This window comes from Rhineura floridana, chromosome 7 (assembly GCF_030035675.1).
Source record: "Rhineura floridana isolate rRhiFlo1 chromosome 7, rRhiFlo1.hap2, whole genome shotgun sequence".
In the NCBI taxonomy this organism is placed as follows: domain Eukaryota; kingdom Metazoa; phylum Chordata; class Lepidosauria; order Squamata; family Rhineuridae; genus Rhineura; species Rhineura floridana.
In genome coordinates this window covers 28,144,645-28,158,484 of record NC_084486.1, presented here as the reverse complement: position 1 = coordinate 28,158,484, position 13,840 = coordinate 28,144,645, and the positions used below count along the sequence as shown (strand labels likewise).

General features: G+C 41.1%; 1 protein-coding gene across 1 annotated transcript in view; it reads left to right on the top strand.

Annotated features, from left to right (window-relative positions):
• CCDC6 (coiled-coil domain containing 6) overlaps nucleotides 1-13,840 on the top strand; it is an 87,911-nt gene that overhangs the window by 52,783 nt on the left and 21,288 nt on the right. Inside the window, exons 2-3 of the mRNA XM_061635101.1 lie at nucleotides 1,694-1,843; nucleotides 9,149-9,277. Of these exons, the coding sequence (XP_061491085.1) occupies nucleotides 1,694-1,843; nucleotides 9,149-9,277 (279 nt within the window). The remainder of the gene's footprint in view (nucleotides 1-1,693; nucleotides 1,844-9,148; nucleotides 9,278-13,840) is intronic.

Genomic DNA, 13,840 nt, shown 5'->3' with positions numbered 1-13,840 from the left:
GATTGCGCAGACCTGCTTTTAAGATCACACTTCATCTTGACAGAAGACCTTAATTTAAAAACAGTTCAAATGGCAGTGTAGCTGAGGTAAAGATTGAGATGACATTTGCAGTAAGTGGGATGGGATATGAATTTTGAAAACCGTAAGTTTGGACAAAAAGGTTAGGTGTTAAATATTGGACATTTGGTCTAGCCCTGTATATGAAAAGCTATACAGATGTCATAGAAGCTTTGCAGCCATGAGCGCCTGAATGATGTATGGAAATCAGGAGGTTGTGGCTAAGGGATGATTATTGAAGAGTTTTTAACAAGGTTTTCAGTTGTCAACTGAAATACCTGATGGGAACTGACTATGAGAGCAAGTTTTTGAAGGGAAGTATTAATAGAGAGAACTAGCACATAAGCTGTCCAAAGACTGACTGGCAGCTTAGGGGAGGAGGCAGAATTCTTCCCTCTGGTCCTGCAGCTGCCACGGTCCTTGATTTGCTTGAGGAACTGGCCATCTTGTTTTGCTCTGCTTGACATGGCGAACAGGCTTCGAGCTGGTACAAAATGGTGCAGATGGTCATGGACTACATCTTTCATCATCCCTGATCAGGCTGGCTATGGTTGATGGAGTCCAAAATATGGAGGATGCCCCGTTGGCTATCCCTGGTCTGCGCTGGCTAGCAATGAGTCTCCTGAATTTCAGTTAGGAATCTTTCCCGGCCCTACTTCAAGATGCCAGAGACTGAACCTGGGACCTTTTCCATATAAAGCATGTGCCTTACTGCTGAGCTACATACGCTTGTCAGTCATTACACTGCCCACACAAGTTGATAATTCACATTTTTTGTAGGGGTCAGCTAGTTGATGGATCACCCCTACTGTCTCTGTCTGTTTTCCCCAGCCCATCAGCTTCAGAGCCTTGTCAGGAAGCTGAAGCCTGAGGGAATGAGCAAATGGGAGCTTTTGTTATGTTACCATACAGCAACTTAGTACAACACAGCCTACTGTTCCCAGCTTTGGTTGGCCCGGAGTGTTGCTTACTTTCTGTCTGTGATGGGTTGGCGTATTCTGAACTCGGCAAGGATGGGCCCTTCGTCTGCCACTCACTTTGTCGAGCATGATCAATGAATAGAAGTCTAGAATTGCCTTTATGACTGGCACAATGACCAGCCTTATGGCTGGTGAGGCATATGAGAGGGCTTGTGTTTTGTGTTGGCTAAAAATATTTGCACTCTAGTAATTGAATGGCATTGGCAAATCTGTATTTTTGTTAGAGAAGCCTGCTGTCTGTGTGGGAATTTTAAGAAAACAATCGAAGCTGACCGCATCCAGAAACTATCAAATGTATGCATAACTCCCCTGGTTAGCCTATATGGGCCCTTCACTAGGCACTGTTTGTCCAGTGGTGCAGCAGTATATGCATTGTTTCCTGCTGTTTCTGTGGCTATCTGGACCAGAGCTGTGGTAATACAGGTTTTGAGGATAATGTTGCGTTTTTTAAAAATCTGTTGATGAGGGTGGGAGAGCAGAGCAGCCAGAGTTTGGTCTTAAATATTTATATATTGGTGCCCAGTGCCTTTTGATGTTCAGTGGCAAAAGAAAGAATTGAGCAGAAGAACCTGTAGGGCACCATTCAGTTCACTACTGTTGACTGGATTGTGTCATCTTGTAGTTTCTTGGCTTTAAAAAGCATGTTTCTCTTACAGCAAGCAAGGGCAGAGCAAGAGGAAGAATTTATCAGTAATACTCTGTTTAAGAAGATTCAAGCTTTGCAGAAGGAAAAAGAAACACTTGCAGTGAACTATGAGAAAGAGGAAGAATTTCTCACTAATGAGCTCTCAAGAAAGCTGATGCAGGTATGTGGCTTTTCAGCTTTTCAACCAACCAAAGGATTGAGCTTGGGGATGGTTTGGGAATACCACTACCATCATAACTTCAAAAACTGTAGTTTTAAATCCTGAAAGTGGAGAAAGGAAATTCTGCAGAACTTTGAGAGACCAGGAAACACCATGGAACTCAGGACTTACTTTTGGGTAAGTGTGTGTGGGATCAGAGTACAAACTAATAAATGAAAGTTGTGTAGTCCTATCCTCTGTGTGTTTACTCAGAAGTAAGGCCCACTGAGTTCCGTGGTGCTTACTTGTGAACCAGTGTGCATAGGACAACAACCTAGTTTTGCATATTTTCTTATTCTTGAACCTTTTTCAGTCCTGTTCTTCACCTCAACATTCTACTGAGATTTCTGTGTAAAATTATAATTTTGCCGCCCTGGGCTCCTGCTGGGAGGAAGGGTGGGATATATATATAGATATATATAGATATATAGATATAGATATATATAGATAGATATATAGATATATAGATATATAGATATATAGATATATAGATATATATAGATAGATAGATAGATATATAGATATATAGATATATAAAGATATATATATAGATATAGATATAGATATATAGATATATAAAGATATATATATATATATAAAGATATTCTATATAGTAACCTTGCAATGCCCAGTTTATATTGGCAAAACTATTTTTAAAAACCACAACCATTAAATTTCAAATTAGAAACCATCAATTAGCTTATCCCAGCCTTTTTTCCCTTCCCTTTTCATACCCGTGGATGGTTGTGTCAAGGCTGCTTGATCTTTCGTATTGGTGAACTTTTACACAAAGTCAAACTGGTCCTTGTGTCATAATATTATAAAAATATTGGCTGATTTGTATGGATCTTGTGGTGAGGCCCTTCTCCAATTTTTCTTGCCTGCTGAGGTCAGCTGGAGGGTGATTGAAATGTTTATGAAATGTTTCCTTTTGGTTTATGGAATGTCCTCTCAACTTCAATATACCTGGTAGCTGTGCTAACAGTGACTTGTCAGTACTAGGTTGAAAACATTTCTGCTCACCCCTGGTATTTTAATCCAGTATGCTTAGATTTTACTTTCTTGAAATCTTGTCTTCTAGTTGTAATTCAACTGGTTTTTCACTGGTTTTGAATATTCACCTACTACACGTTTCAGTGGATTTAGATATTGTTGTTTTATCTGCTAATCTGCTGCTTTTAGTTAGTATTGTTTTTTGTAATTTATTATTGCTGTTGCAAACCACCTTCACAACAATTCAGAAAAGGTGGGTATACATTTATAAAACAACAACAAATAACCTTGTTAAATTTGTAATGCACTTCAAAAAAACCTACCTTCCTTTTGGATAATTATTTGTAAGATTGTTTATACATAAACAGTGTGTAAGACTGATTAATCAAGTTTTGAGTTGAAACCCAGACATTTAACCAATTAAAAAATAGTTAGGTAATGATATAGCTGATAGTTTCTATGTCACACACTGTCCCCATGGACACTGTTCAAAAGCATATATTGAAAGAACATCCTGGAATCTATTGGCACTGAATAAAAGCTCTTTTATGTTCAGAAATAAATTTAGGCTAACACTTTGCACATACAGATTTAAGTGTGTATGCAAATTTCCCTGTTGCAATTTTCCATTCCCAATTATTTCATTTGGGAGTTTGTCAGGTTGAAATGTTATCTGTAAGAATCTGGAGTGACAATGGAATTCCTTAGAGTCGAAGGAAAAGGTTTCCCATAACAACTCAGGCCAGTTTGGATACAGCAGTCCTGGCTTAATAAACTGCGATTTAGCTGGAAACTGATCCTGGTTTCATATAATGGCTTGAAGTCCAAAATAAAACCTCACTTTCCAGTTTTGTCCATAATGGAATTTGAAGCAGGAATACAGAGTCTTTTTCCGCACAAGGGCTGCTTTCCCTTATGGGGAACCTTCTGAGGGTTGCGTGCCAGTATGGGATAAGGCCAGACCCAAAATGGGTGGAGCAGTGAACATGACTCTTATCTTTGAACACTAGGCTACATCCCAGCCACATTAGAGCTGGAAAGAGAGCATGGCTTAAGGGGACAAGAGCTGACGTTCCTCAGCTCTGGTAAAAGTAACCATAACATAGTCACTAAAGCAAGCATGTGAGGTGACAGGTGGAGTGAATGTGTGGACAATCTTGTTCTTGATTTAGTCAGTTATGGCTTATTAAGCTGGCATTGTTGTGACCAAAGTGGCCCAGATATTACATCTTCAGCTCTATCATGAGAGAGATTTTTTCTTAAATTGCTCTTATGTGAGATAGGGATGTTGCATGTTCTGGATGTAGTGTTCTTGCTCCCTTTGCTTAGGTGTTTTTAAAATTAAAGATTAAGCTCGTCTTTCCCAGGTGTAAGGACATAAGAGCCCTGCTAGATCAGATCACAGGCCCAGCATTCTGTTCTCACGATGGCTAAACAGATGCCTAGGGACATGAGCCCAATAGCCTCTTGCCTTTTTCCAACAAAGAAAATTGCTGCAGGAAGTCCTAGAATTGTAGGCTACAAGATCCCAAATCCTATAAACACAGAACCTTTATTTTGAAGCCGTGCAAATTGTGTGATTTTTGCATTGATCTGCTTAATTTATAGCCTCTCAGAAAATTTCAAGATCTTTCACAAGATGATGGAATCTGTCTGTTCTGCTCTCTCTGGAATGATCAGTCATGCCATTGCAAAACAATTAGCAAAACAGCTGTCTCATAATGCCTGCACACATGCATTGTTAAACCTTTGCCTTTCACAATGTAGGGATGTAGAGAGTATATTCAAAGTGGCATTTGTAAAAAAGCTTCCAGAAGATTTTTTCAGCATACTGTAAATACAAAAGCTGACTGCCAGTATGAGAGCTGTAGATCTCCCATTAGCAGCTTGGCAAGAATTTTCCACATCGGCATTATTTGCATTGTGATTGAAAATGCACTGGGATATCAGCTTTTCAATTTTAGTATGAGAAGGCATTGATTTGAAATACCCTTAAAACCTGACAGCTTAATTTTAAAGTAACGTATGCTTGAACATACAAGAGGAACACTTACTCAGACCCACCTCCTCTGAGAACATATTTTTTACAGTAGCATGTCATGACATATTGTGCTAGTCTGGGCTGTAAAGTGCGCGGATGTTGCTTTTAGTAAAACTGTGCTTATTTATTGGCCTTGTAAAGGCACTTTGTTCAATTAGGTTTATGTAACACAGTAATTGGTTCCATAGGTAATGCACTACACAAACACAGTGAAGAGGAAATGCCTTATTAGCAGATATCTTGGAATAGTGTATTTGTCAGAAGAAAACCTTTCAGAGGGAGGCTGATGATTGTAAAACAAAACTTTCATAGACCTGTCTGTGTGTTTAGGTATTCAGTGGGTCAGAGTGGATTATCTTAACTTTCTGCACATTAGTTGACTTAAATCCTGACATTAAGTTTGAGCCGATTAACTGCACACATAGAATCTCTAACATACTCCATACTGGAATTGCCCCTGCTTCCACTACTTCTCTGAGACTAGAACTATGATTTAGTCATGTGGATTCAGCACTGTCCTTCCTTAAGCCTTTATCCCTATGCACCCTTTCCAGTTCTCTGAAAAGTTTTTAAGTTATAAGGGAGCTGAATTCTATCCCATTCATGTAGGACTGCAAAAAGCTAGCTCTGTTGTGTCCTTATGTTATGTGGAGGCTGTAAACATAATGCTCCAGATGATCATTCGAGGCTTCATAAACTACTGAGTGCTGGTGCTAAGTGCTCTTCCATTATCCCTCCCTTCTCTTCCTCCTGTCACCAACCAGCTTTAATTGCTGTATTTGTTTTGTGAACCACCCAGAGAACTTGCATTATGGGACAGCTACATGCATTTAGTAAACAAGTGCTTGATTTATGTCAGGGTTCCTTGTTATGCCCAAACTGGGGGAGTCTGGCAGTATTTGGATGTAATGGGGAACTCTGGCTTAATGCAAGCAAGGATCTTTGCACTGAAGCTGGCATGTGGCGGGAGTAAGGAAAAGGCAGGACAAGGCATGAGTGCTCAGTTACGACACTCAAACAATTGTCCGAACTAGGCCAGTACTTCACATTCTTCATTGCCACTTTTTGGGACAAAAAGTCGGGACCTAGACTCTCATTTTATAGCAGTTAACCCTAGTGAGGTGTCTGGAGCACAGTCTTATCATGTTTTGTTGGATGAGTTTCAGTCGGTTCAGTTCGAGGACGTGGACAAGGTGCTTGGACAGGTACATACAACCACTTCGGTACTAGATCCTTGCCCCTCTTGGCTAATAAAAACTAGCAAGGAGGGAACAGTTGGCTGGGCCAAGGAAGTGATAAATGCCTACTTGCGAGAGGGAGTGGTCCCCGGTTGTCTGAAAGAGGCAGCAGTGAGACCACTCCTGAAAAAGCCTTCCCTGAACCCAGAGGATTTCAGCAGCTACAGACCAGTGGCGAACGTTCCATTCCTGGGCAAGATCTTGGAACGAGTGGTTGCTGACCAGCTCCAGGCGCTATTGGATGAAACCGATTATCTAGATCCATTTCAATCGGGTTTCAGGCCTGGTTTTGGCACTGAGACGGCCTTGGTTGCCCTGTTTGATGACCTATGCCGGGAAAGAGACAGAGGGAGTGTAACTCTGTTGATTCTCCTTGATCTCTCAGCGGCTTTTGATACCATCAACCATGGTATCCTTCTGGAGAGGCTTGCGGAGTTGGGAGTTGGAGGCACTGCGTGGCAGTGGTTCCGCTCCTACTTGGCGGGCCGTCTCCAGAAGATAGTGCTTGGGGAACATTGCTCGACACCATGGGCATTCCAATGTGGGGTCCCGCAGCGTTCGGTTTTGTCTCCCATGCTTTTTAACATCTATATGAAGCCATTGGGTGCGATCATCAGGAGTTTTGGAGTGCGTTGTCACCAGTACGCTGATGACACGCAGCTCTACTTCTCCTTTTCATCCTCTTCAGGTGAGGCGGTCAATGTGCTGAACCGTTGCCTGGACGCGACAATGGACTGGATGAGAACTAACAAACTGAGTCTCAATCCTGATAAGACTGAGATGCTGTTGGTGGATGGTTTCTCCAATCAGATGGTGGATACATATCCTGTCCTGGACGGGGTTACACTCCCCCTAAAGGAACAGGTTCGTAGTCTGGGAGTCATTCTAGACTCTTCCCTGTCACTTGAGGCTCATGTAGCCTCGGTGGCACGGAATGCGTTCTACCAACTTCAGTTGGTAGCCCAGCTACGTCCCTACCTGACTAAGGAAGATCTTACATCAGTAGTACATGCTCTGGTAACCTCACGTTTGGATTACTGTAATGCGCTCTACGTAGGGCTACCTCTGAAGACGGTTCGGAAGCTACAGCTGGTGCAAAATGCGGCGGCCAGACTGCTAACAAGAACGAAGCGATCGGACCATATAACACCTGTTCTGGCCCGCTTGCACTGGCTTCCAGTACACTTCCGGGCCAGATTCAAAGTGTTGGTATTAACCTACAAAGCCTTATACGGCGCGGGACCACGATATCTGTCGGAACGCCTCTCCCATTATGAACCGGCTTGTACACTACGGTCTGCTACGAAGGCCCTCCTCCGGGTCCTGACCCATAGGGAGGCCCGGAGGGTGGTGACAAGATCAAGGGCCTTCTCAGTGGTGGCCCCCGAACTATGGAATAGTCTCCCCGAGGAGGTGCGCTTGGCGCCGACCCTGTCATCCTTTCAGCGCCAAGTTAAAACCTTTCTCTTCTCCGAGGCATTTTAATTTTTTGTTTAATGATGGTAATGTTTGTAATTTGATCTTAGTTATGCAGTTTTTAGATTGTGAAATTTGATTTTAGATTGTGATGCTTTTGTATTTTCCTGTATTTTATTGTATTTATGTTCACCGCCCAGAGAGCTATTGCTAGTCGGGCGGTATATAAGTTTTAAAAATAAATAAATAATAAATAATTGGGAGTGGAAAAGATTAGGAGCACCAGGAAAAGGGAAAGACAAACAGGTATGGAATGCAAAGGAGTGTCATTAAAAAACACCAGAATACATCTGCTTATCTCCAACATTCCCAGTATTCTTCTCTTGTTGAAGGAAATAAAAGATTTTGCTTCTGTTTCTCCACTGAGAAGGATGTTATTCAAAATGTATCTGCTATGTCATGGCCAGCAGCTAATTTTCAGAATGGGGCACCTATTAACTGAACAGGGCCTGAAGGTCCAGCAGCTGGTTCTGCCCATTGATCCATTACCCATGTTATAGGTCATGTGGGAAAGAGTGTTTTAGCTCCAGCCTCTCTAATGGGAATTGCAACAGAGACTTTCGGATAGGAGGCGTCCTATTCTGATGAATCTCAGCTGCAGATTCCTGTGCATGAAATGGATCTAACAGGAGTGATCAGTTAAGGCACGTATTAATCGAAGAATTCTCCCCAAGAGGGTAGTAGTGCAGGTGGTGAGGCGGAGCCACCCTCCTGATTTCACCAACCCTCAGCACCTTCCAGCGAATCAGTAGCAATGGCTGCCCCTAGGCTCTGGAACTCCCTCCGTAGGGAGGCAAGAATGGCCTCCTCCGTGCAGTCCTTCCGCCGACAGCTAAAGACTTTTTTCTTCCGGCAGGCCTTTGGAACTGAAGGTTTTAAGGGTAGTGACTGAAGAGGATGCTGTATGTTATTGTTTTACTTGTATGCTCCTAAACTGGGTTGCGGTATTTTAAGAGTAATTGGTTTTAACATCTTAATAGTTTAATCCTGTTTTAATGCTGATTCTATATGTTTATATGTTTTATATGTTTATAGGTTCTTAATGATGTGTACTTATTTTTATCTGGAAGCCGCCTTGAGTTCCAGTTTGGAAAAAGGGCGGGGTATAAATAAAGATAATAATAATAATAATAATAATAGCAGCAGTGCTGGTATTGGGAGGGTGGCTTTGCCCCATTATACAGGCTGCAGCTGCCCAAAGCTTCAGTTGGAAGTGTGGGGTGTTGAAGAGTCCTTTACCTGCATCTCCTAACGCGTAGGAGAAAGCAGAATAAGGGGGAGATTCCTGTTAATTAAGATGATGATGCTGTCATTTCAAAATGCTTGATAATTTCCTTTATTTTTACTGCATATATGCTTCATTAATGTTTCTCATGTTAAGAAAAATGTGTTGTTAGTTATGTCTTTTAAAAAAAGCCAGTAATGAAAAATATTCAGATAAGTTCAATGTTGCTTATAAGTGCTTTGTAGCTTTTAAAATACTTACATTTTGAGTTTCAATATCTCTTCTGATCATAGCTACAACATGAGAAGGCTGAACTCGAGCAGCATTTAGAACAGGAACAGGAATTCCAAGTGAACAAACTGATGAAGAAAATTAAAAAACTGGAAAATGATACCATTTCAAAGCAACTAACTCTGGAGCAGGTAAATGCCATGTCATCTGTATTGTATTGCACTTGTGGCAGTGAAGTCTTTGACACTGACTGAGCTTATCTGGGGACATGGAAAGCTCAGTTGCTCAGGAAATGTAACCATTTTCAGCACAGCTCCTGTGAGGGAGAGAAAAGCTAATGGCTTGGCTGGAATTAACCCCTCGCATACAGAAGGCTGAGAACTTGGAAGTAGGCTGGATATGTAGGATTGGGACCACAGAGACAAGTTTAAAGGTATGTTAGGTGGAGAATTACACTGGAGGAAAAGAGCAGAGGAGACAGAACTAAGGTGAGAAGGAGGCATTAAAGAAACTTCACAGCCTGTATATAGTAGTGGGTGAAGGAGTGAGTAAATGCTGGTTGGAACAAAGAAAGTGGAACCAACTATGAAGTGGTCTGAATAGTGGGGACATGAGGGAACAATGGGTGGTTGAGATGTGCCATGGAAAATAGGAGAAGCCAAGGAGAGAAGGTAGGATGGTGGTTATGCAGAATTATGGAACTGAGTCAGCAAAAGAAGCTTGGAGGGCTGGAAATTTTGGCCTCGAAGCCAAAGGGAGAGAGGCCTTGCTAAGTCTACACTCTTGATCATGACTAATTCTAAGGGTCCAGTTGCTCAGGTTATAGGAATTTGACATAAGAATTTGCTAATAAAGGTTTTACTGCATTGCCTCTTGCCCCCCTCCAGCACATCTCCCACTGGTATCCCACTTGAAGGGGAATATTGCATTCATGTTTAGTGCCTCAAAACAACTATTACTTGGATAGGAAGAAGTAAGGGCATTCCCACATGGCCTTTTCTGCGCTGTAGCCAACTTAATCAGATGTATGGACTGAGAAGAAAATATTTTTGCAACACTGTTAAGGAAAAATATAGCCATTCCACATTTTCTGCTGAATGGGATGGTATTATTATTATTATTATTATTGTCATTATTATTGTCATTATTATTATTATTATTATTATTTATCCCACAGTCAAATAATTGGGTGTTAGAACAAATTAAACCAGAACTATCCCTAGAAGCCAAAATGATGAAACAGAGGTTATCATACTTTGGACACATAATGAGAAGTCATGATTCATTAGAAAAGATAATAATGCTGGGAAAAAAAGAAGTAGAAAAAGAGAAAGGCCAAACAAGAGATGGATTGATTCCATAAAGGAAGCCACAGACCTGAACTTACAGGATCTGAACAGGGTGGTTCATGACAGATGCTCTTGGAGGTCACTGATTCATAGGGTCGCCATAAGTCGTAGTCGACCTGAAGGCACATAACAACAACAATCATGGTACTCAAGTGGACATACATGAGATGTCTAAATACTGTCCCATCTAGGTACTCACTAAGACCTACTTAGTGCCAGCAAGTTGGCTGTGCCATGTGCCTCTCACTAAAAGAGTAATGTGTAAATTGACCCTTGGAAGAGTTCTTTATGTTCTTATGTGTGGAATTTACAAAAAGTAACTAGCATTTGCTTTTTTAAAAAAAATCCAAAGTTCTCTGAAGTACAGATTCTGAAACATGACGAAAATATGCTTAGCTGCTGATCTAACTGAAATGATTTTGTAAGAATATTGGACATTGAACACTTTTGTGTTGCATCCCAGCACATAATAATAAACAGGGAAGCTTAAAAAGTATCTTAACAAAAAGATCATACAGCTAAGCTATATGGCAGCAAGCTTTATTGAAGTAAAAGAAATGGCCTCTAGGTGGCAGTTGTTGCCTAATTCAAGTGCCGTAATTTATCTTCCAAGGATGCTGGCTTACAGCAGGTTTTTAGGATGAGTTAAGATCTTCCTGTCTACTTTGGCATTTATTGTCTTCTATATGCATGATGGCTATAGCATTAGTGAAGTTGTTTATGCATGATCTTTTATGTGTTTGGTTTTATTATTTTAATTGTGATTTCATTGGGGATTTTAAAACAATTTTGTGTGTGTATGTTGTGAGTCAGTTTACCTGGAAAGCAGGTTAAATTGTAACAAAATCAACTGCTATTACAAAGGATTATTGTGAAATGGTAGTAATAAACATAGACTTCTGTACAAAACATACAGAGAGTCTAAAAGGCATGTGTATGCTATGACAGGAACATTCTGCTTTAAATTCAACATGTCAAATGGTTATGTCATTTAACCTTAAGGTAAGGTCATTGCATTAGTGCATTTTTGCTGAGTTTGTTTTGGTTGTGGTTGGGTTTTGTTTTGTTTTTAAACCTAAGGGGCATAGTCCACTGGGAACTAATTTTGTGTTAACTTCAGTGGTTGGACTACAGAGAGGTTTATTCTATTTTTTTTAATTCACGAACAATTCCTGGTAAATTATACAAAACCAGCCCACTTAGCATACAGTGCTAACCGCGATTTAGCACAACCACAAAATACAACTGTCTCATGCACTTTGCCCCCCCCCCCCGGTACACTTCCCATGTTCTTGTGGTACAGTGACAGGTCAGGGAAATTAAACCCTCTTTCTTTTGTAAGTAGTTGTGGCATCATTTAGTTTCACTTTTATAGATTCCTGGCTTATTGTTGCATAGGAACCAGGGGCTGTGGTTTATAACAAACTCCAAGCAAACCAAATCACGTTGTAAATCATGATCTCTGGTTCATATGCAGTAAATCAGGGTTCTGTGACCGTGAACATCATGTGACTTTTGCAGTTCCACTAAAGTTGTATTCCACATTCTGTGAGTTCATCTTTGAATAACTTTGAGATGCTGAACAGCTTCCGTTGATCTAGAAAACTGCCACTCACAAGCTGTTTTTGTGGAAATAGATAATGCATTGCCATCCCATTTTTATTTCAGAACGGCATGTTCGAGTGGCAATTCTGTGCACACATTAAATGGAGTCTGCATGTTTATAATTTTATTAGTCCTCTGGTGTAGGTTGACTGGTCTCCTGTGGCCTGTGGACATTGTAGGAATGAATAACAAATCGATTAGCATGCATGGAAATAAAGACTATTTAATAGAAGCAAGAATGAATACCATGATCATTCCAGAAATATTCTCTACTGATTCATAATTCTGACAGCCGTAGTTGAACAAATGTCAGATATGATGCTAGTATTTGCCTGTAGATGTGGAAAAGACCTCAATAAATGTGATTAAACCTATTAGCTGTATACTGCAGGCTTTAACATTACCATTAATTTTCTGGAATTAATCCAAAGGCTTTATACGATTGCTTTGTTATATGTTCAGTAATGGGGACTGCTACCCTTTTGACTGGCAAAGGGAACAAGATAGAATGCATATTGACATTCCTACTATTCAGGCTGGCTGTAGACACATCAACATATACTATATGCCGAACGGCAGGTATTCAGGATGTGCAAAAGTGGAGCTGTGAGGGGCAATCTGGATCAGAAATATAGAGGGGGACTGCTGCAGCTGTTCATGACACCAAGCGTAGCTTCCTTCCCAAGGCAAAGAATAGCTTGGGGAGGATGCCGATGGGATCACAGTGCAGATGGAAAGGCTCAGCTCCCCCTATCATGACAACAGTCCTGATTCTCTCCCTTTCCCCATCTGCTCCTTTAAAAACAAAGGTGGAGGGAATGGAAATATATTTTACTTAACATAGTTTGCCCCTAAATCTTTGGAGATGCCAGGTTACAGGGCATGGAAGTGAGCAATAAACTTACTAGGTAAACATCACTAACTTAACAACCACAGGAGTTCTACCTGTGTTGTTCAGGAAAGCTTGGAGGGTTGCAGGAGCACATCTTTGATTTGATCACCCACAATACCTTAACATTGTAGAAGTACTCTGGGATTCGAACAGCTGACAGGCTTGTCCTCTGGAAGACCTAGATGGAATAGGGTGTTAATTCCCTGTCCAAACTGTGAATGAATTTTGAGCTTGCCCTGCTTTGGCAAATGCTGACAGTACCTCAAAGTATACCATTGCCTGGTTTCTAGATTTGTACCAGAAGCTTGATACTCCACTATTAGCATTCTGCCCCAATACCCCTATCCAGCAGTGGTGCTCTAGCCACACCTAATGAAAACCTTTAGGATCCAGCTATATTCCTTACAATGGGCAAGGAATGAGGATTCTCTCTCTACAGCTACAGCAGTGGCTGTTGGACTATTGACTGTGTATTACATCTTTTGTTGATAAGCAGTGGGATAGCCAACATAGTACACTCCTAATGTTGTTGGACTATAACTCCCATCAACCTTGGCCACTGGCTGTGGTGACTGGAGTTGATGGGAGTTGTAGTCCAACATCATCTAATCCTGAAGTAGCAAGTGTTGCTATCTCCTGCAAAGATCTTTTCCTGGAAATTATTGCGGAAAGTTAGTGCAAAAGAACCCATGGGAAATTGCTTCCAGAGGTTTAGTCAGTTGCAGTGAAAACAGTATTTTGGCACCTTGGTGACTCACTCGCTGTGGCATAAGTGTTTGTGGACTGAATCTCAGTTCCTCAGATGAATGACTGTTATCCCTAGTTGGTAAATATCCATACTATGTAAGGGGGGGAGGGGGAAGTAAAACTGTGCAGCCAAATGGCCATGAAATTGGAAGATATGTTAT